General features: G+C 36.0%; 1 protein-coding gene across 2 annotated transcripts in view; it reads right to left on the bottom strand.

The window, feature by feature from the left end:
• The window catches only part of LOC108105963 (bicaudal D-related protein homolog), a 26,389-nt gene extending 1,516 nt beyond the window's left edge, over nt 1-24,873 (bottom strand). Inside the window, exons 1-6 of one of the 2 annotated variants that reach the window (XM_017212763.2) lie at nt 24,661-24,873; nt 22,658-23,483; nt 1,243-1,539; nt 991-1,179; nt 471-536; nt 45-225 (exon numbers count right to left, since the gene is read on the bottom strand). In XM_017212763.2, coding sequence (XP_017068252.1) covers nt 45-225; nt 471-536; nt 991-1,179; nt 1,243-1,539; nt 22,658-23,101 — 1,177 coding nt within the window. In that variant the 5' untranslated portion in view covers nt 23,102-23,483; nt 24,661-24,873. The remainder of the gene's footprint in view (nt 1-44; nt 226-470; nt 537-990; nt 1,180-1,242; nt 1,540-22,657; nt 23,484-24,660) is intronic. The other variant, XM_017212765.2, reaches the window with a different exon arrangement.

Here is a 24,873-nt window from a genome sequence, read left to right as displayed (position 1 = left end):
TATTTAAATTATTTTTTCGTTTATACTATGTTTTAGGTACCCACCTGAGTCATCGTCGTTGCTCACTTTCAGGGAATCCACAAGGGACTTAAGTTGTATGTAGACAGATCGGGCTTCCACCCACATATGGTTGGGCTTCCCCGTTTCCGTATAACTGCCATCGTCCTCGTCGCATTCCATTTCGAATTGCAGACTCTTCCGGCCCGGTGTGCCCGAGTTTGTGTCCTGAAGGTGAGGATTTTAGAGGAGGATTTTTAGAAATGAAAGTTGAGATCAAAGAAAGTCTTTTTAGATTGAAATATTTCCGGTGGATGCCGATTGATGTAAGAGGAAAAATTTTGTTGATGTAAAATTTTGTGATTTTCCTTTTTATACGAATTTAGATGAGGTTAGTTTATACATTCCTGAGAAGCTCTTAATGTTTGGTTAGTAAATGAGGAAAAATTAAACTAAAAGAAGGGACAACTTACGGCACCCAAACGTTCACTGAGTACATTGTTTTCGCGCTGGGAGCGTTCCAGTGCTTGTAAGGTGGTCTGTAAAGTAGATAGAAGTATTATTTAAAAGGTTAAATTAAAAATAAATTTTAAAAATATAAACTTAAATAATAGTTAAAGCAACTTTAACGAAAAACATGTCTTTTTGTGTTTCCAAATATATTTTAATCATTGGAAATTCTTTTTTTTCATATAAGACAGATTAGATACCTTCTTTTAAATATAAATTAATGAATCCAAATAAGAAAATATTTATAGAATGGAGTTTAATCTTTGCTCAGGGCAGAGAAAAAAAGAAAGTTGTTGCCGGGTAGATAAACCTGGACTAGAAGGCACTCAAGAAACTGCGCATTTGGCTCCGCTGGCCCATAAATAATCTTCAGTTGGTGGGTAAATCACGATTCCGTTGACGCGACGTGATAAAGCCAATTCTGATTTTCCTCCTCCGACGCCGCCAAACTTTTCTTATTAAAAACTGTTGTAGCTGACTTACCTCTAATTTTGTTTCCTGTTCGCGGGCATGGCGCTCCAGCATATGAATTCTGTCGGAGGACTCCTCCAGCGATGAGGTGAGGCTTTCCTTCTCCTCCTGAGCGTGTTGCAGGCGGCGCTCCAGCTCTTGTCGCTTGCCCGTGGTGAGGTTGAGTTCTGTTTTGATGGACTCCAGGCTGTTGACATGTTCCTGTAGAGAGAGTTTAATATTAAAATTGGTTTGCAACTCACCTTACCAAAATCTAAAACTTACCTGCAGGCTGCTGTTCCTGTAGTGATACTGATCCTTCAGCTCTTGGATCTGTGCGCTAAGCTTCAGCTCGGTGGCATGGGCCTCCTGGATCTGTTCGGTGAGACGTGTGTTCTGGTGCTGCAGCTCGTCGATCAGGATGGTCTTCTCTTTCTCCGCCTGCCTAATGGCCGTATCCTGGGCCAGCAGTTTATCCTTGAGCTCTGTAAGATCGGACTGCAGCTCAAGGACGCGCTGATCACTCTCGTCCTCGGCGATAGCCAGTTTCTGGCGCAGCACATGCTTCTCCTGCTCGAGTTTCTGCAAACAAAAACAAAAATGGAAAGTTAATTGTATGTGGATATAGAGTATGGTTGGTTCTATGACGTGTTGTTGTCAATTATATGGCAGACAATGAAAGTAAAGCCAACAATGGGCACGTACACAGTCACACTGCTCGAAGCCAGGCAAAACCGCAAGGTTAACTCAAGCTCTCAGCACTCGACTACTAATTGTTTAGTTATTTGCATTTTCAATTGGCTGCAGGCCGGCAAAGATGCAAAAAAAAAAGTTAAGTAAGTAACATAAACAAAAGAGTGACTAGTACCACCTCTCACTTAGTCTTTGCCCAATGTAACGATTTGCTCCACTGTACAGTCGACCAACAAAACCAAAAACAAAAATAACTCCCAAGCACCAAAACAATGCCAACGACTTTTGACACCCAACGGCTGCAAAAGCCAACCGTCAAAAGAAACAAATTCCCATTATTCAAATTAAAATGCAATTGAATTTTCACTTCTTCGCTTTGCCGAGATGCCAAGATGCCGAGATGCGGTTTGCAGACAAATGGCTGGCGAAAAATTAAAAGCGCATCAGCTTTTGGGAGTTTTTCAGTCAATTGTGAAGGCATTTGAATTTAAAGAGGACTGTAAACTTTATTCATACATCTTCAGCTTCATTTACATCCGGCAGTAAAAAGTTTAAAATTTTCTGTTAATGAACAATATATGATTACTGTATTTGATTGCCTTGGCTATTTAATAAACTAAGGAGCTACAGCACTTCATAAATTTGATTTAAATTGCTTTTTATTTACTATTTTATTTTATTATTACTGTTGTTATTATTATATATCTTATTCAGTGGAAACATATTATTAACTTATTCAGTGGAAACAGTATGGAGCATTGTAAACCTTATTCATACTTTTTCTTCGCTTACATTAGGCAGTAAAATCCTTAAATTGCTTACTAATAAAGACTTTATGATTACTGTATTTTATTACCTTAAAAATGTATTAAACAAGACAGAAATTATTTAGCTGATGCTTTTTACCATAAATTGAATTTAAATGGCCTTTTTATTAATTTTTTATAATAGATTTTCGGTAAAAAAAATTTTAATTTAAAGAGAGTTGTGAATGAACTTATTGCAGTTTTAATTTTGCTTACATCCGGAGGAGTGAAAAATTAAAAAAAATTGTTTGCTTATAAAACAATTTTTATCGCCCAAGCAAGTTATTAAACGAAGGTTGCAAAATATAGCTCTGCATTTTATAATAAATAATCTTTAAATTGCATTTCGTTTAATGCTAGTAAAATGATTTTTATGCAACACCTCAGGTACGTGAGGCTTAAATAGTTTAGTTTTAGTATTTTTTTAAGTAGTATGCATTTCAGGACAGAACGTGATAAAAAGTTCAGTAATATACATATACTAAAATTTTGGTATATTTTGAGTAACTTATTATCCTATTTAAAAAGACTAAAAAAGTTAAAAATTGTCTTTAAAAATTTATATATTAAAGTTAGTCTGCCTTTCAAATACCAACTTCAATGTATTATTTCTTTTTGATAATTAGATTAAAGGTCTTTTCCAATCGATAACTGTTTGGAAAAAGGTGATCTATGTCGGATTTTCGAATGGCACTTGGAATTATTGGCGCTAGAAACGGCGGCAATTAATTTGCATAATTGACAGGCGTGTGTCAGTCTTAGCCAGGTATATGAGTAAGCGGCGTTTCGCTGGGGCTATTTGTGTTTTTATAACCCGACCTTTTTGGATCAAGGCTTGCGGAGACATTGAAAATTGCATGCAAAGTTTAATCGATAATTGGACCTTCAATTGGCTAGCACAGGCAAAAGGCCTGCAAAACAAACAAAAAAAAAATTGAGACCTTGTCAAGCCTTGTAACAAATGCAGCTTCTTCTTCTTCTTAATTTCACCGCAAAAACTCGGAAGGCGGAAAAGCCAAACCGACCACGTATCAAGCAAGAGAGATGGGGGAAAATCACGAGTTGGCTATAATAAATCTGAGAAGTCAACGCGATTGTTTTGGCCTATCAGCAAACTGCAAACTGCAAAACCAAGAAATAAACAGCAAACCTAATAAATTGGAGCGACAAAACTGTAAATGAAAAGCTTTAATAAAATTACAGGTAATTTGCATAAAATGCCAAAGACGCCAACGATGCCGAAAAAACCACAAAGTAGTTGTTGCTGCACAAGCCCCGAAAACAGAAAACTGCAGCTATGCAACAACTGCAACAACAAACAACAATGGAAAACTTTAATAACAAATCGCAATTTGCTAGTTGGCTTAGTTGGATTTTTATAGTCGGCGGAGACTGTGACTGAGCAGAGCAGAGATTATAGCGAAGCACAAATAAAATTATTGTACATATTGTACTTTCTCTGTTTCTATTTCACGCTCAATGAAATGTGTTGATGATGGCAGTAGCAGCAGCAGCTCTCCACTACAACCACTACAACTGCCACCAGCAGTAGCAACATCAAACAACAACAGCAACCGGCAACAGCAACATCAACAGCACCAACAGCAACAGCAACAGCAACAGCGGAAGTTGCCATCAGCAACCACACAGCGAAAAACCATTTAAATTGTTGTTATTTATTGGCATCTTCATTTGTTTAAATCAATGGAAATTACAGGAAAAAAGTTGTAGGTTTATATATTGTCAAGGAAAAGCTTTAAAACTTGTAGAGATTTTTTAAACATTTTTCCAACCTCTCTGTAAAATATTATGTTGGATCATAATTTATACAGTTTTATGAATAAGATCTAAGTATAATATCTAAGTATATACATAAGTAACCTATTATTTCTCTCTGTGTATTAACTTGCCGCCACCACAGCAGCCGCTGAGCCGCAGAAAAAAATGAGTTCACATATTCAAAAGCAAAATCATGTGGCAGACTTTAATTGTAGGAAAACTGAAGACGCAACAATAAAAAACAAACAAAAATCAGACTCAAATTTCATGATGGACATGCCAGTTTTGTTTTTGCGTTAATTTTTATTACGTATTTGTATTTCGGATCTCTTTTTCATCCACGGCTAATTGCATTGCATGATCACCTGAAATGGGATATCGCAGGCAAACTCTGTAAACAAAACCCGCCGCCCATCCGACGAACTGGCAACATGTTGCCAGCTTTTGTTGCTACCATATGTGTTTTGGGGTATGTGTCTTATTCAAATGCGACGTAACTCGACCCACTTTCCATCTAAACGTTCCGCGGCAATTGCTGCTCATTGTTGTTGCCATTTTGTGGAGGTATGAAAATTATAAATATTTGTGCAGCGAAATTTTGTGCAGGAAATGTCGAAGCAATTGACACGCTTTGCGGCATAGACAGACTTGGCGACAGGTGAGACAAAATGACTCATCAATGGGCCAAGTGCTTTCAATTGCACTTATGCAAATGCCTCTCCAATGTTGGCCAAAGTGAGGCAGGTAAATATAGGGGGAAATGTGGATGGTTGAAGGTTTGATTATTTTTGACACTTCAAAGAAAGAAAAGCATTTGGTTATTTGGATAGGATAGGTTATGGATGAATTATTTTCAAAATCATCTCCCAGAGTGGTTTGTCATTTTGTTAACTATTTTAAATTAATTTAATAATGTTAAGTTAAGAAGATGTCTTCATATTTTGACATTTAGACTTAACAAATGATTAAAAACAATATTATCCCCTTAAAAAGTGAAACTTTTTAGTCTTCAATTTCCGTTTATTTTTCGCTTTTGATCAGTTGGGACATTGACACTTCTTCAAATTGCAATACCAACTAAAATCTTTAAATGACAAACAATTTTCGATATTAATTTTCGTATTGCTAAAACATGTTTTATCTTCCCTTCAAATATGTTAACTGTGGAAGTCATCGCCTGCGATAGCTGCACTGATGAGTTCAGTGTTGAAAGCGGCGTGCCGCCATGGCAGCAAAATGCTGTCGATAATTGCTTTTAAATAATTAACTAAATTGCCAGCCAAGTCATGTTGGCCTGGCTAGAATCGTGCCATGGGAGGCGGTTGCTGGGTGTGGGCGTGGCTGTTAATGACTCGCTTGAATGCGCTTTGGTAAAGCGATGAGTTGACAAGGCTCCCTTCTTAGAGATGAATGTAATAGGTAAGCTGCAGTTTCCAATGTCAAATGATTGGGGAATTACCTCAGAAGTACAGTGAGATATATTTTTGTATTTTGTGAAGATTAGGATGCTGGTGCTAACGTCTTCGAATGGAAATTTACAGTATAGTGCTAATAAATATTAGAATTTTTCCTTAGAAAATCATTTCTTATGCATTTAAAAAGAAACTCTAAGAACAAACTTATTAGTTCATTGGAAAATAAACTAAAAAGTGAAAAATAAATCACTTTAAATGAATTTCGTTCTCTGTGCATTAATAAACCTTCGGTTAACTTAGCTTTTGAATTGCTAAACATTGAGAAAAAATAGCAATGACTCAGGCCGGTGGTGAGCTCAGCTTTGGCCGGATCTTTTGGGCGGTGAGTCAATGGCCCGGCCAGCACTGGTAGATGAATGCATTTCCAAATGCATTTTCCACATGCCTGGCCAACATTTTTTTAGGCAATTTTCTTCATTGTGCGTATTAAGTCTGGCCATTGAAAAAAAAGCAAAAAAAAAAAAAAACAAGACAGTTCATAGATAAATCAGCTGCACTTCGCTGCACTTAAGGCGGGTGGAAAGCGGCTACGGCCCCGCCAGGAAAACTTTATAACTTTCCGTTTTCACAAGACTTTTCCACAATTACACTTTTAATTAAGACAGCACTCCATACATAATTGCAAATGCCATAATGCAGTTTTATTGGCATGCAAAACGTACAAATGTGGCGCATAAATTATGCAAATTGCACGTTTAGCCGCAAGCATTTTGGCTAATTTCAGCTAATTTAAATGGTAACCGATTAATGATCGCTGATAACACAAAAGGGGGAAGTCTTGTGAAAAAGTCTCCCCCTCTATATGCCGCTAATTGTTGCAACTTTGTGGCAAGTTGGCCAAGAAGCGAGAGCAGCCATTTGGCGTGGAGTGTGTGAAATCAAACCATTAGCCAGGATTGGCCCACACTGCAGTTGGCTTAAACAATGGCCATAAATCAATACGGATGCCAAGCCCTGTTGACCAACTGAGTAGCAATTGAATTGTCAGCAGCCAACAAGGCTTGGCAGATGTCCAAAAGGTTGCACTTCGAAAAGAGGAAACTGAGAAATATTCGATTAAGTGGATTTTTAGAGGAATTTTATGTAATATTTTAAAAATCTTGAAAGTATTTTTATTGCAATTATGTATTACTTTTTTATGCTTTGCAAAAGTTAAGTATCGCTTTTTAAAAATATTTATTTCCATTTATGTTGAAATTGATAAGAGTTTACTAGCTTTTAGTTGCTTTAAATATCAGCTCTGACGCTGAAAAGATAATTTAAATCTAAAATCAAAAGTCATGTCAGATAAGATTTAATGATGAAAAAAGTACATTGTATATTACTGAAATATCTGAGATCTATAATCTTACTTAAAATATAAATTTAAAAGTAAAATTGCCATGGTATAGGGTGTGGTATTTTTGGTATTTTTTAGAATAAGAATTTCAAATTAAATTCCTCACCGTGCCGCTGAAAATACCAATTAAATCCAACAATCATCCATTAATATATTCACCCGGAACTTGCTGGAATAAAACGAGTATACGAGTAACTATATGGTTCTCCAAAAAACCCATTGACAATGCACCAGAGTGCAGCATTGACCCCTTAGCCACATTTTATGGCCCAAACACATGGTGAGCGTCGCAAAGTGAACTGAATTTAAGCTTTGCAGCCATAAAAAATGAAAACAAAAACTTATAGACCAAGTCCAAAAGAGCCGAGAGTTGGGTGCTTGTGCCAAAAGTTTGTTTATGCGCCTAAGGTCATGTCGCAGTCAACGGTGGGCGTGTCACCGCCTACAGCCCACCGCCACACTTCACTGACTAACTATTCGTCGTAGTCAGAGTCGTAGTACAATTTTCCGAGCTCTCCCCACAAAAAAGACAAAAAGAAGCAGCCACTAATAAGTATAATAATAAAAATAATACCACAATAAGGCAAAAGGCAAAAAGGCAGATCTTAGCCATTGTTCGGTTTGCCCGTCAGCCAAATGCAATTTCGGCTGCCCTTGGTAGTGGGGGAGTGTAGGCCATGCAAGACCTCTTGCCAACTTGGTCATGGTGAGTGGCAAAGGGATGACAACAAATGGGGGGATTTACTTGCAGATTATTACCTCACACAATTGCCACCAAACAAACGAAGACGACATTTTAATTCCGAGAAAATAAATATAACTTTCAAAAATCAGTACGTGATGTTGGGTAAATAAATAAAATAATTCCATATGAATAACTTTAAAAATAGATGTGTAAAATGTAAGCTAAATGTAAACTCTCAAATATCAGTGAGTGGTTCACCTTTATTTAGGTCAATAAATAAACTACAATTTGAGGTTAAACTTTACACAAAAATCTTAAATGGAGACAGGGCAGTAAGTCTTTACCTGAATTATTTTTAACAGTCGATTTATTGGCAGACTGTAAAATATCACACAATGTTTTACCTCTATTTATGTAAAACTTTATGTAATAATTTAAACTTTAAGGACATATATATAAACATGTTTAAAACGTAAGCCAAGTTAGCTGAACATCTTAAAATATTGTTTAAATTTTGTAGTCAAGTTCTAAACTAAGTGCTGTAGCCGTCGGTCACATTATCATTTGTAACAAACAGTCACACTAACTTATCCTATACACACTTTGTTATAAGCACAATGTATTCCTCTCTTTTACTCCTGCATAAAGATCTTGCTAGCAAACACTATGTGTGTCCTGTTCGCACGATTAGCAATGGTCACCAATGCATATACAAAATAGGCTTAAGGATAGAATAAGGAAAAGGAATAAATAACAGTTCGTTTTTGAACAAGGAAGAGCACAGCAGCCGCCTGCAGTGCCTAAACCTTCCTATAATTTAAATTTATTTAATGACTCACACAAAGAACGATCGAAAGATCTTAAAAGCTTATCTGCATTGCAAACTTTGCACAACCTTTTAAAATCGCTTTAAGTATCGATAAGGCAGCTTAGTTTTGCTACCTATTTTCTGCTCCATTTTTTCAGTATAATTTTGCAATTTCATGGCGAAGAAAAGCCCTCGAATTACAATGAAAACTGCAGTAAAATCATCATTCATCGTCTTTAATTTTAAGTGTTTGGCATTGACAATTTTTGTGTGCCGATTTCCAGACATCCCCCGAACTATTGTTAAGGAAATTGTGAAAAAGACTTCGAAGAATTGGGCAAGCATTTATTTATACTTTTTTTTTTACATCTCAGCCCAAAACGAAAACGATTTCGAGATCGTTGAGCCGCAAGATAGTTAATTAAACTGAATTTGGGATGAGGGGGCTGGTCCCCAGATGATTGCCATTTTTGTGGGCTTGTTTTGAGTGACTGTAAGTGTCGCAATTTCCAGCGGGTCTTCCAAATGTGACAAAAATGTCGGAAACGGTAATTATGATTAATTAGCGCCTCTTCGTGACACATAAAGTGGGAGTGTTTCTTTTTTTTTTTTTTTCTTTTTTGTTTACAAAATAATTTATAAAAATAATAACCAACCAGAAATTGCGTATGATTCATGGGTGAAATGAAATCGCTGCACTTGTTTCGAGATTTCGTATTTATCTTATCACCGGCACACGCAAAACACAAAACATGGCCAAAATGAAGTGGAAAACTTATCGCACTGCCACACGATAAGAGCTATTCAGATAGCCAGCCAGAATGACAACATTTCTGAGGTAAGCAATTATAGAACTGCACCGAAATTAGCTCATTTCTAGATCTTTGATTGTGCCACTGCCACTGCTGATGCTGCTTCTGCTATAAAGTTAGGCCAAAAAATTATTAGGCCATAAATACTTACGGCAAAATGTAACGCCCACTGCGCATGCGCACACACCTGAGACAATGAAATGGGGCAGGGAAAGAGGGAGATACCCGGTTTACACACAGACAGTGTGTGGGTTTCTACAACTTTCGACCAAAAACTCTTGTAAAGTCAACAAAAACTTACAAAATAACTGCCAAGAGGAGTCACCAAATTTGGGAACAAGTTAGGTAGTGGTATTGTAAGAAAAGGCACCTAAAGAGGAGGTCTTAACAATTAGTCACCGTTGCGCATAAAACGCTTAGAGAAAAAGTCAGGAAAGTCAAGATCTTAGAAAGAAGTGGGCGAGAAAGAATAAAAAGTTTATTAAAAATACAGTCAAACTTGCCTAACTTTACCACTCTTTAGTTGTTTAAAATAAATAATGAGTTTTTGTTAGCATTTTAATGTAAGTTTGCTTAAGTTTGATCTAGAACCCTATTTAACCTTTTCTATAAAAATGAACTTAATTAATTTCAAGGCATTATTAAGCCTAATTTTTGAGTTTTAATAACTCAACCTCTCCCATCACTTAGAAAACGAAATCCATAAAAATATTTATATTACCTCAGGCATTCTAATTCCTCAACAACTCATTAAATATTTCAAAATAATACACAACTTGTGTTTTTCATTTGTTGTTCTCTCTAGGTTGTTGTTGCTGTTGTTTACACAATTTGAGGTCTCTTGTTTTTCGACCACAATTCTTTTGTCTTCACCCGCAGAAAACCCTCCCCTCCACAACAGACACCCTCAACTTGCTGGCTAAGAGTTTTTTAATTATGCTGCCTGCGCTAATGACGCGTTTGGCAAAAAAAAAAAAGATTGCGAAAAAGAAGGTATATTATTAACAGAAAATATATTAAAAAAAAAAATATTTAAGCTTGGCTATATAAAAACAATTATCATTGTGGCACAAGTGGCCGAGTAAATGAACTCCAGGCCTCAGACAAAGGAGAAGTTTTGTATGAACAGTTGGGAAAATAAAGCAAAGAAAAAAAATATTGATGATTATTTAATGGAGAGAAAAAGTTTGCAAGCTGTCGAACTGCTTAAATCTCTTAAGGTTGTTAACCAGGCGGCTTGCACTATTGATTTATTTGTACTTAATTAATATGATTTGTTAGGAAATAAATTGATTATTAATTTAGAAAATTACACCAAATGCAAGTCACTGGTAATTAAAATTAAATTATCACTTGGCGTGTGTTTCCTTCCTACCTACTGAAATTAGTCTTTCTCCACACCTCTTTCTTTGATTTCTTTTTTAACTCATATATTATAGTTAACAACTTCCGATTCAGATGTAAATTAACCACTCGCCGTAAGCTGAGGACGCTCCCCAAAAAGCTGTAAGGCAAAATTAGCACCTCAGCTAAAAGTTTCACTTTCTCACCTCAGAAGTCGGGAGAGTTCATGAAAGTTCCAAAAATGAAATGTTTAAAAATAAAGATATAGTATATATATTTCTACCAACTGCTAACTTCCTAGTTGTAGGACAGATGTTTTCTTAAAAAGTTATTAATCTTTTGCAGTTGTTAACCAGCTAGCCAGAGGCATACAAAAATAAAACTATGACACAGTAAAATACCCCAAAAATGTACTCAGGCTACATATGTATTAAGTCGAGACCAGCGAAGCGGTCATCTCAGGGCCATACAAAGTCACTAAAAAAAAAAAACAAAAACCGAAGTCTTCAAAACAGAATCATCAAGTTACCCCAACCTATAAGGTCTGATGATGAGCTTCACTGCGAGGGTAACTAGTCGGAGGTTTAAGATTTAAGATTACGACTAGCTTGGGCTACTGTTGATGATGAGCTCAGACCAAGAACAATGGCCCCAACATTTGGCAAAAAAGATTATTTCCATATAATTCCTTGGTTGTAGTTGAAGGAAAATCTTAAAATTTATGGCCCAATTATGTACGGGGAAGACATGTTTTATGGCTCTTTTTGTGTCTTTGGCTTTGTTTATGTTTTTGCTCGTCATAAATACAAATAAATAAACATTTTTCTTCCGTCTGGTTAGCTAAGGAAATGTTTGTTCTATGAGAGGGCTGAAACTTTCAGTCGATATTGATTAATTTCGTGGAGTTAATTCGCGGGTTTTTTCCTCATGTTAAGATATCTTCATAACTAGTAACACTTTGCCTCTTTTCCAAGGCAATATAAACGCTATGTTTATGCATATCCTCATTAACAACTCACTAGCATAGTGTAATTTTTAACGACTCGTTCAACGCCTAAAAAAAAACAAAGATAACTTCAAAGAGAGAAAGACTCCACTTACAGTTAAAGAAATAAATATATGTGGCAATCTGTCCATAATTCAAACTGTTGGGCTTACATGATACCCGTAATACTGCAACATCAGCAGTGGCTGCAGCAACAGCGGCAGCGACAGCGGAAAAAGCGACAATAACAGCAAGAGCTGCCACCTTTTACCCAGTTAAAGCCAAATTGGAGTGCAACAAGACAAAGTGACAGGCGACTTAGTTCTCAGGCTGCAATGCTAAATGGTTTCCTGGGACCACCGCCACCCATCCGCACATCCAAAGAAACTGAAACACTCGCTTGTGGGTGAAACATTTACGCAAACAATGGCTTAAAAAAAAAAAAAAAAAAAAACGCTAATTGCAAAAGCAGGCTAAGGTGCAAGAAAAAGTAAGGGAAAAGCGATGCACTACAAAATTAAGGGGATTTAAGATAGTGAGTGGCGGAAGATAAAGTTTGGAAAGAGTATAAAGTTAAAACGTACTTAAAATATTTTAAAAAACTTTGTAATGCTAGAAAAATGGATTTAATTTTGGTAAGCAATTATTTTTAAGCTTAATAACTTCTTAGGATTTAAAAAATGTTTATTTTTAATCAAAGACTTTGTAGAGTACCCCTGATGCACTGTAAAACTAGCGAGATTCGCCAAAAAAAAGATACAAATTCGCAAAAATAATGCCGCTTAGCCGAAAGAGCCGTTACACAACACCTGGGCACACACACTCATGCACTCCTTTAAACAATCAGATACGAAAAACTGTTTCAATTGCAGCTTAAAGCATTTCTACTTCTATTGCTTTGTCTCTCTCTATCTCTCTAGCTCTTTCTATCTCTATCCAATTGTCGTTGCGCATGCGCAGTAGAGCGATCGTTCCACTATAACTATTTCTATCTCTATGTATGTCTTTGTCTCTGTCTCTGTCTCAATCTGAGACCTGAGTCATTTACCAAATAAATCGAATTCGATTTGTGCGGATGCTCAACTAATTTTAATTCGATTGTGCAAGGCAAATGCACACCAAAATGTTTGTAAATCAAATACAAGATACATCTTTAGACTATCTTTTTGGCTTTTAGAGGTATCTGACTGATGACATGATAATTGGCCATTAAATTGGCTTTTAATTGTGTCTGTCAATGCTGGCCGACCTTGTGAGTTTAAGTTTACAATCGGCTTAAACCGAAATAACTAGTTGTGGATGTTTGCTAGATACAATGTTTAATTGTGCGATTAGCGAAGGTGAGAAATGGTAAATAAATTAAATTGTTAAAAATGAAAAACACTTTGAAAAACTTCTTGGTTTTTAAGCCATTGGAATTGGTTATGGTCTTAGGTTGAAAACTGTCTATCAATCAAAAATTCTTATTTTATGTTAAGATTTCTTAACCAAATCTTCTTCTCAGTTGATTTATTCAACTTTGACCTACATTTTTTGTATATCTTGGATTCTTGGCATAACTCCCTAGCCCTAACTTATATTAAGTCCCACCATATCGGACAGTTTTGCAATTAACAGATATCCCCCTACCATAGTTATGGTTTAGTCATTTGAATCGAAAGTTGGCTGCATAAATTACTGTCATTGGCAGGAGTCTGTTACCATCCTCCAACACCCAATCTGCAGGCCATAGAGACCAGACCCATCCTCCTCCATTCGCGATGGGCACATTGTTTATGCCACTTGGTCTGACACTCGAATTTGTTATCTGATTTGCGTGAGCCTCTGAAAAAGTTTTCGCCCTGCGGCTTGGCTTTTGGCCTTTTTTTTTTTTTGGAGGGGGGTGTGGTGTGTTGCGGGGCTATATCGTATTTTGTGAAATCGTCTATTATTGTCATCATGCTAACGTTCGATGGCCATATATATGTACATATCTGTATTTGTATATGAATATTTTCTGTATATTTATTTGCATTTGTATTGGCCTTTGAAATTTGCCAATTGGCCGATTCGATGGTTGGCTCTTAGTCACACAAAAAAATGTTTATATACACATATGTATATATTTTTTTTATAGCAATGAAAGCTGCCCAATTAGCCATGTACATACGTATGTGAGAGTATATAGACACATATAGATATGACAGAGATATGACGGGGAGGCGTGTGGAGTGAGTATCCACATGTAGGCTCTGGGGATATTGTTAATTAATTGTCAATGAGTCAGCTGGCAAATGAAAGGGCAAGTTTGAGGTTTGTGGGTGGTGTATCAGCCCTTTGGCTGTGGGACTTTTCCTCACCTATCAAAAATGTATAAAAATTGATTTTTGCTGGTTACAAGTATGTGAAAAGTAAAAAAAGATCCCATAAAGTGGAGTATATGGGTGAATTTAAAGCTTCATGTATGACATCATTTTGAATAATCAATTTTTATGCATTTTTAATGCAGTAAAATTTGGTAAAACACGAACTTTAGCGTGTTAATTTATCTATTCAAGCAAAACAAATATTACACCTGTTGTTTATCTTTGGTATATAATGAGTAATGATAATATCAAATAGTAAAACATATATCTCCAGGACCGTATTATGTCAATAATGGCTTTCATTGATAAGAACAAAATAATCTTTAACCAATCCTAAATGATGATAAGATAAAGTATATTCTCAAGCTTAAGGTTAAAGATATCAATTTTATATTTTAGTATAAAAGTTTCTTATCTTGTTTTGTATTAGATATATTATTCAATATAAAAAATCAAATAAAATTTAATAAAAATTTTCATATAAAATAAAAAACAAAACTTTTGCTCATATTTTCTACAGTTCAATAACCGAATTTCGAACACCAGAAGCAGCAAATTCGATTTTTGATTTTGATTTTGTTTACGATTCAGTTAAGACTGAAACTTTGGCGACATTGCCAAGCCAACTTCTATTGTTCCCAAGCATCGCTTTGACACCGAAAATTGCTTTTTGGAAAGTGAAAATGCTTTCACCTTCTGCAATTCATTAAAAATCATCATCATATTAAGTGAGTGTGTATGTGTGAGTGTGTGTGTGTAGGGAAAGAAGATGAAAGAAATAAAAAATTATACACATGCAAGATACTTTATGTACAAAGGTTTTGGGATGTGACAACAACAATAGGTTTGGAAGATGCCGCATTGTTGCGGTAGTCTCAGATTCCGATCTCTTTTTTTTTTTGTATAGCCCCAAAGTCAAAGTCAGGGAATGCCGCCCCGATAAATAATACTTGCAATTTACCCGTCAATCTCTATACAATTCAAATGAATTTCCTTGCAGTTATTAATTTTTGCAGTTGTTAGCCATAATTTGCACATCAATAAGACTTTGACAGTGAGGCGGTACCGTTTGCTCACGGACTGTCTGTGCAGCATTTAACCATCAACTCAGATTATGTAACGCCTGAATCAATAGCAAAAAACTATAATTTGAGCTAGATTCGCTTCCTGCCAACTGCTCTTCGAGTCGATTAACTAACATGGAAATGTATCCATGATTGCCACAGTTAGCTTGATCGTGAATAGAGCCCGAAGGCCACCGCCTTGTATCTTCCTTTCATCTGCAAACCAAACTAATGGTCAAGATGATTAAACTTCAAATTATCAGGTACTGTGATAATTAGATTAAAGTTATTATACCATACCCAACGGTATATATTAACCGTTTCTTTAAGGATACGCGTAAGTTCTTGGCCATAAGTCTATGTTTGCTGAACTCTCAATAATATGTTAAATAATTATTAGAACTATGACTGTTTTTCTTTAAAAATTAAAATAAAATAAATCAGACTGATAAAAAAGTTTTTTTTTACTTTTTTTTTTATTTTAACTTTTGTCTTACAGCTAAGTCTTACATAACTAATTTGGGCCAAAGGGGAGGAGGGGAGAAGGAGAATTTCACAGCTTTCGATTACACTTTTTAGCTTGTTTTTGTTCAGAAGAAAACCTACCTACACTAATTACTTAAATATGAGAGAGAGAAACCTTATTATTATTATTAATAGTTGTTGCTGATGATGACGAGAGACACACACACATTTCACCTTTTTAAGAAATATACGATCCTGCTGTTTACTCTTTTTTTTTTACATTTTACATAGTTTTATAATTTTTTTTACATTTTTTGTTAGAAGCTTCCCATTTGTTATTTGCCAGCCGTCCGGATATACGTATAATATTATCCGCCTGTCTTCACCCTGGGTAGAAAGTGAATCCGCGACAGATGAAGCTCTCCCTGTGTTTTTCCCTTCTGAGTCTCGGGTGGTTCTCTCCCAAAGACTTTTGAAATTAAATTTCGGTGATGGCAATACCGCAAAACTCACAAGAGCAAATTGTTCCTTTTGCTGTGATGTGGAGAGAGGTCGGGTCGGGTCGAACCCACAAATCCTTAAAAACCAAATAACAGAAGTCCAGTTCAAGCCACTACGGAGGCAATTTCTGGCTGCCTAGACGGTTACGCCACAGGCTGCCGAAAATATTGGGCGACAAATGCTAATATAAAGTGCAATAAAATTCATGTAAAAATACCCAAATTTTGATTGAAAATCAAGCTAAAACATAGCATAGACCATTCAAAATAGACGTAAAGCCCTTAAGAACTTAAGAAAAAACAGAAAAATAGATTTCCATATTCCACCAATCTGAAATCGAACCTGCGTAATTTTATTGGAATTCTTATATAAGTTTAGCATGTGACTGTTTAAACACGTTTTCCAGCACTGAATTTGCGACATGTATAGGTAATTGGTGATTCACCAACACTGAAAAGTTTATAAGCGGCGAGTGAATGAATTTGAAATTTTCACAGCTCTTCTCCATTAAAAAGTCTTAAGTTAAGTTTCATTTATTTTGTGTACTAAAAATTAAATCATCTACTATTCTTCTTCTTCTTTTCTTTCAGTTATTTTTATTAATTATAAATATCAAAAAGAAGTATAAACAATTTGTTTAATTTTCTAAAAGATAAATTTGTGCATTTTTTGTTATTTGTTTTATTGTAGAACAATTTAAGCCCTGCTTGATATTGTTTCGTTTTTTAGACTTTCCATAAAGCTCATTACCAGCTGGAGAACCTAAAAACCACAAACACATTGAACGCCCCCGGAAAATCCGCATTAAAAACTCATGTTTCCCTGATGATGACACAAAAAGCCAAAACGAAGAAGGTGGAAGGAAAATGCTTACAAGGCCTGACCAATAAGGAAAGTAATTTCCCTGGGCAAAAAAAAAACCAAAGGGCCGTTGAAGAAAACAAAGCACTCATCGTGACATTTTTCGCGACATACACACATCCAACATGGCCAAAGAAATGCTATTACTGGCCAAAAGCCAATGCGAATGCGAATAGGGTGACGCTGGCGACTAATGTCCAATAATAATCGTGGCACACTATTTCGAACGACCTCAATTTCCCACCTAAATGGGGGCCAACCCCAGATCATACACCCCCCCACAGTATTTTTATGCGGAAAGTCCACTTTGAATCTGAAAAACCTTTTCGTCCAAAATTAAGGCAAATTTTTGTTTTTTGTTCGTTGACAAATGAATGAGCAAATTTGCATACTCGTTGGCCCGTTGGCCAAATGAGGCCAAAAAACTTGGGAGTTAGCTTTGAGCACTTGAAGAAAAGCTTAGCAGGTAAATGAGCTCCACTCAGTCTCCAATTCGCTTTATGAGTCATTCAAGAAGATTACAAAAATTAAATACCTTTCGCTGTTGTTTTGAAGATCGATCAAACTGGTTTTAGCAAATGAGATGGACACGGTGTGAGATATATATATCTTGCTATAAACCCGTATTATTCGCATGCAAATTGGTTGATTTTGAAATTGTTGTTTTTTGCAAAAAGAAGAAAGAGAGAAAAAAACAACACTCGACAATGTGTTGATGACTTCACCTCAAACCAAAATAAAATAAAAGTCGATCCACGAACGTGAGGAGAGTTTTATTTCGAATTTATTTTTATTTTGATCGGACTTTTGTGGCTGCGAAAAAGTACTCATTCGCATGTAGAACGCGTTTGGTTATCTAACCTTAGATGAAGTAGGCGTACAGTAGGTGGCTTCGATTGAGAGGTAACCATTATGTTCTTGGGCACCTCGAGAAGTCCGCCTACCTGGCAGATTCGTTGGTCAGCGCTAACGTGAAACGCGGGGCATTGTGGGCGTGGGAGACGATCGAAAGGCGGAAGATATGTTCATTTGCATGATTCATGTTGATCGGTTGAGGAATATATATATATATAAATATATAACTTTAATTGTTGACCGTTATTAAAGTTACATAAAGGGGAAATTAAATTTATGGAGATTTTTAGCTTATAATTATATATTACATTTTATTGGGTAAGCAATAATTGCCAGCCTAATAAATATGATGGAAAATCCAAGCTTTCATAGGGAAATGTTTTAATGATTTAATAACTTTACCAACATTTCCTTGGCATTACGATTCTAAGTGAAACTACAGTATGGTATGTAAATACTTTAGCTTATTAAGTTTTTCCTCAACTCCAAGAAGACCGCAGAATTTCCTTTCATTACCAACTAACCATAGTTCTTCACTTCCATTTTCTATGGCTAACAATATCCTGTTTACAGTAAGCCAAGCTAATCAAAGAACGTTTAAATGGAATTACCTTTTCATTAGTATTCTTTGAATCAGGGGGAAACGCTTGAAAGTTTCAATTTAATAACGTAATTGATCAAAAGAACAAATTGCCAACGATTGTGACTTGCCGTTCTACTCTAAGAGCTCTCTTAAATAAATTACTAAAACCAGTTGGCCAATGTCAGAAATATAAATAAAGAAAAAAAACAACAGGGGTGTAGACTTTCGAAAAGGCCAAAAGGGGTTTAAGTTATTTAAATGGCTAACCGTAACAGACGCCTACGTTTTGTTAAATTATATATTTTACTATTCAGCTGCCATTTGCAACACTTCATCGTCCCGAAAAAAAGTTGGGCTTAAATTTCCTAACCAATAATAGCAACAATTGTCTACGAAGATCGTGATAAACGAGCGACTTAAACTGAACTACAATACACAACGCCAGATTCCAATTGATTTCCCCTCAATTGTTCTCTCCTCGTCGTGAAAAGCCTCAAACCTGGGCGAAGCAAACACGTTTTGGGTAGCCAGACAATGGTCAACTATTTGGTCGATTGTCTGTGAACTAGATAATATAGAGTGGGCTTGAAAAAGTATTGTAAACGAACTCGAAATATGACTGAGAACATATTGAAAATGAAAGACTGATTCATAGACGGTTATTTATAGGTGTTTTAAGGGGTTTCACGTCAGTTTGAAGAGGTTTAAAAGTGTAGGTTTTTAAGTTTAGAAGTGGCTAACAGTTATATCACTTGAATAAATATCAGAAAAATTAAGATTTTCCCAAATATTAGTGGCGAAAAACCTCTAAAAATGACCACTAATCAAGCCAAGGCCTCTGAGCCACATTAGCATGTAAGAATAGGGCACAGAACAATATTATATTATGGCTCATATAAAACTTAATGCAAAAGCAAATCGTAGCTAAAAATAAAAGCCAATGCTCGTAAATTGGCACACACGCTTCAACAGACCGCGAAAAATAACAACAACAAAATGGGCGAGCTTCGGACCACGGCAATAACAAAAAAAAGAAACCTCTAACCAAAAAAAAGAAAAACAAACTACAGCCATTTTGGCCAGAACTGAAACACCTACAACAGAGCAGTCTAATTACGTCAGTCAGCCGCCAACCGGACTCATATATAGTATATATACTATATAGTATGAGATGGGCCTGGCTTATATAGCTGACCATTCTCTGAAATGACATTGTCGCTCCAAAAAACGTTAAAGAAATTAATTAGATACGCTAACAACAATTTTGCATATTGCCAAAAGCACGCAAATAAAAGTGAATCTAACGTAGCTTTTGGCTTATGGGCAGACGCCTCACGTCACTTTTTGCTAAACAAAGACCAAAGGTAAAGTCAAGGTGAGTAAAAAAAACAAAGAGATTTATGTGCTTGCCCCACGGCAGAAGAAGCCCCTAATCATTATCACTAAAAACAAAGAAAAAAACTAACAAAATAATTAAAATTACAATTGGCGTTGGCCAACTGTCAGGAGTTGACCTTTTTTTCTGGCCCAATTTCATTAGGCTAAAGCGATTTCCGTTTAATGGCTAAATGGAAAATGGAACATGGGATTTTTTGGGTTTTTAATTGGAGCGCTCTATAATAAACTTAATGGTTTCTCAGGTGGCAAATGATTTTCATTTAAGTTGTTAATGGTTGTGGAATTTATATTCGGAGTGAAGTGAGAAAACTATTATTTTTATGGGAAAAGGTTTTGCTGTTTGATGTTGGAAAACTTGTTAAAGCTTAAAGTGGTTGAGATTCTTTTTATTATTTTGGATTTGGTTTTCTTATTTATAATCATTAGATTGATTTTTACACGTCTTATTAGGCTATTTAATAAATATGGGGAAAATAGTCTTTAAGGACAATATAAACTTATTTAAGTAAAATTATTATTTTTGATATCCGAAAGCTTTTATCCCTTTCTTGTAGCTTCAGTTTTTATCATAAGCAAACAATGTAAAAAATAAAATAAATATTATTTTCAATGTTTATCTTAAAAAATGCAACTGGTCTTGATTCTTAAACAAACAAAATTATCAAAAAATTTAACCAGCTTTATTTACCGCCGCTCTTTTTTTAAATTCTTTCCAAAACCGGTAATACTTTTTCATTATTATTTAAAAAAATATATCAAACAAATACACATTTTAAGATTGCTGTTTCAGACTTGGACCTCCAATATTTACATTTGCAAACTGGCTAAAATTATCACCCCAATGACATCATCTCACATTTTTACCAGGATATTACGCGGCCAGTCCCAGCAATTGGCCTTCGTACTTTCATTTCCCAATGAAGATGAAGTCACTCCACGTGCTTAAAAATAAAAATAAAAAAGTGGGAGAATACGAAAAAAAACTCAGTTAAAGTGACTAAGCCAACTATGTAAATATGGCCCAAAGCCATGGAAAATGAAATTAAATTCAAGTTCAACGGATTGCCATGTCCTCAGTTTGGGTTACTGACACCGTCAGGTGGAACCCCGAAAAACCATCCCAACATTTCCTGGTATTTCCGTGCATTGAATGGCCATTAATTGGTACGAAGGGAGCGTAATTGATAAGAATACAATGGCGTTTTTTTTGGTCAACAAAAGTACATTAGCCTAACTATCGGTTTTTGTGGTTAGGAAAATCGACGGAAAATCCCAGGGGTTAGTTTGAGGGAACTTGTCGTTGCCAGCAATATGCTAATGAACGGCCACGAACTTGAGCTGTGGCTTGAACTTCACTTGGAGCGATAGCAGGGAACGGTTGTTTAATGTTTACCTATCGGAAATTCTTTCCCTAAAACTATCTACTGTGTATGTGTGTGTTTGAGTGTATGAACAGGTGACAGGCGAACGAACCGCACCCACCCACCGAATCGAGCGGTTCAAGGTCGAGCAGCAGACAGAAACTTTGGAAACATTAGTAGGTGTTATGAGCAGACTTTGCTTTTCTACCCTTCTTATCAGGAAAGTACTTGATAAAGCTAATTTCCAAAGAGACTTGCACTTATTTTATACATTTTTTGAACTCTATTTTGTAGCAGAAAAAATCGATACCCTTACGTGATATACTATATAGTTCAGTAAGTTACTGCGCACACTTTGTCACCGTCCATAAAAATGACATGACTTGTGTGTACTTTTTTCTGTTTGTTTGTCTAAATAGTTAAAGAACCCACTGCTGCACCTTTCCCCCCTTTTGGCCATCAAAGTGCAGTTGACAGTTGGGGAGAAGTTGAGTTTACAGAACTGCAGTGGACAGGTGCCGTTTATTTGAGCTCCAAAAAAATCAATAACCATATGTATTATTTAATTCCCGACCTGGGAATGCCAGCAATGCGTCAATGGGGGGTTATATTATAGATATATAAATATATATATAGATATATAAAGATATATAAAGATATATAAAGATATATAAAGATATATATAGATATATCCATGTACATATGTACAGCCACATGTCTGTAATAAGCAATGCAAATCATCAGGTGAGGCAATCAGAAATTCACATACTTAGGTGTAATCGTTATTGGGTTTTTGATAAATGGAAAAGATTTTAAGGTTAATAACTAGATAGTTAAGGAATGTTCCATAGGGTTAGGGTTAGGAATGAGATTTTAAAGTTATTTTGTTAAAGGGAATATATATTATTTAAGCACTATAAGCTATAAAATAAAGTGGATTTTAAGACTTTGTTTTCCTTGAAATTTAACTAAAAAGTGATATATACTCGTAGATAGCAACAAAGTAATTGTTTTATTTATTGCTTAGACTTTGCCAAATCAGATAGTGTAGAGAGTACAATATAGACCATATATGTATATCAACATCAAAGTACAGCATTACTAAGCAAGAAATAATCAATGCATTTAAAAGACTGCTTAAATATGACTTCTAAATATAAAAAAGTAAATAAATTTAAGCACATTCAGACCAAAACTATTATACAAAATGTAAACTATAAATCCAACAACAGTCTTTCGATTGTTATTAAGTTTTATTTCATCAAATTTATTAACAGAAATGATTTAATTTTTAAGACATAAGAAGTTTTAATATTAAAACTTTAATAATTAGACTCTAATACCTTTGGTATTAGATAAGAATTCCTACCTTTATTCAAGTTTATCAACTCAAAATTCGAACTATTTTTTTGTGGCTGATAGTGAATTTAATTTCCTTTCCTTTCCCTTAAATATTTATTTATTCTACTTCCCATTTTCAAACAAAAATCCCATCTCTTAACTATTTCAAACTTAAGTTAATAAAAAACTACAAAGCTCACCTCAATTTTGGTTGAATAGTCCTCTATGAGCTTCTCCTGCTGCTTGACCAGCTCTTCGTTCTTCTCAAGCAATGCCTTCCCCAATTCAGCGGCCAAAAGTATGTCCGATTCCTTCTGCTGCAGTTGGGCCCAGACATCTGGCTCTTGGTCATGTCGACGTGCCTCCATGGCGCTGATGTAGTGCTCTAAATCAATCGAATCACCAATTAGTGATGTATGGTCGAGATGATGATCGTAACCGGAGTCGTCCGGCCGGAGGAGCCCCCCAGCTCCAAACGTATGTTTGCCAAACTGACGTGGTCTCTTTGATTTGTTGTTGCCACTGGAGCTGCTGTTGCTGCTGCTGCTGCCGCCGCTGATGTTGTTGTTGTTGTTGTTTTTTGTGGATATGGATGAGGCAATGGCGGCAGCGGTTATAGCATTCGCTAGCTTTGGTTTATGCATGATCGTTAGCGGGCAGGCTTTGGATTTGGTTTGGTTTTAATTCAGGCGGATAGGTGTAGTAGAGTAGTATGGTGGTGTGGTATTACGGGTACGGATAATAACAACGAACCAAATTTACAAAACATAACACACACACACACACACACACATACACACAGAGAGTAAGTTAGATGCAATTTGTTTTAGTGCGATGCCAGAGATCGTTTTGGTTTTATTTCGTAGGTTAGGTATTTAGATGACTCTGCATTGGCCGTAGGATTAGGTTTAGCTGGCGCGGCGTTACGATGATATATCCGAGCATAGTTCCATGGGGCAACAGCTGCCCCCCGAAAAGAGCAGACGCAGACCCGTGGTTTAAAGCGACGATGATGTTTCTTTCGAGCTGAAGTTGATTTCGGTTAGATTAGATGGTATAGTAAGTACATAGCCGCAATGAGAGAATTAGCATTAAATGTGGGGTACATGTATATGGCCTGGCCAAGAAGACGGGTCTAATCATTAACCAAAGGGAGCGAGGCGGTCACGTTTTCAGTTACTTTTGTTACTTTTGGTAGTGGGAGTGTTTTGGGTTGGTTGGCGGGGGGAGAGGGTAAAGAGGGATGCCATATAACTACAGTGTTAAGCAAGAGGGTTAATATAAACGAAATTTGCCTTTAGCCCGTCTTTAGCCAGTCTTTAGTTAAGCTCCATGCGGTTTTGGCTTAAGTTTCTTGGGAATTTGGGGGTGTATTAACATGCGTGAGTATATACAAAATGTGGGGGAATTTCAGGGGCATATTAAGTAGTTTTAATTATTCAAATTTATAATCAAGACTTTGGTTCTGAGTAGTAGGTTAAATGGTAATTTACAAAGGGTTGCCTTAGTAAATGTGGATGGTCCAAGTGGGTTAGTCTAAAGCTCCGCTTTTGGTTTAAATTAACCAAAAATATATACAAGAGAAGTTAAGTTCCTTGGCTAAATCGGTAAACTTCACACGTCAATAAAGCAGAACAAAGTCACAAAAAAACCGTTGAAAATTTTTTTGCTTAAATTTCTAACTGATTTTAATCTATATACTATTTTTTGGTAGTTTCGTATTTGTTATATAGAAAATTCATTTGGCAAGCACTTCACGCTTTGCTGCTTTTGGTAGCAACAGCAACTGTTGTTATATTATATATAATACGCTTCGGGCCAAGCTTTTAGCCAACATTTATTTATATACTCTTTGTGTTTATCTTATTTTTTGTTTTTGTTATATTTTTGAAGCAACACAGACACAGTTCACTCAAATAGTTGGTATTATTGTTTTGCATTTCCGCTGTTTTTTTCTTTTCTTGGCCAAAGTTTGGCATTATTATTGACAAAACAACAAAAATAAACGCGCGGATTGCATGGGATATACGAGTATTGGTCTAATTAATTCCCCCCAAAAACGGAAAGTATCCAAGTATCTAAGTATATACTTTCCACTTTCGCAAAACGCGATAGAGTCTGGCCCTATATTCAGTTTAAATATATATTTATATATATATATATATATAACTATATCCGTATATGTTAGTATGAGGGCAGAAACCTCGGTCACGACGTCGCTGCTCCACTCCAAAGCAGAACTTCCGATGTCCGATGTACGATTCTCCGCTTCTCGGATTCTCCGATTCTCCGATGCCCGTACACAACGCGCGCGCTCGCTTCGGTTCGTTTACGATTTTCTGGCTTTCCCCAGCTTTTCAAATATTAAAGGGGGAGGCGTTCAAACGCGTGGGCGTATACGTCTGTCTGTCGCGAA

Source organism: Drosophila eugracilis, unplaced genomic scaffold (genome assembly GCF_018153835.1).
Source record: "Drosophila eugracilis isolate 14026-0451.02 unplaced genomic scaffold, ASM1815383v1 contig_2154, whole genome shotgun sequence".
NCBI classification, from domain to species: Eukaryota; Metazoa; Arthropoda; class Insecta; order Diptera; family Drosophilidae; genus Drosophila; species Drosophila eugracilis.
The sequence above is the reverse complement of the archived record's forward strand: the minus strand, read 5'-3'. Positions and strand labels throughout refer to the sequence as shown.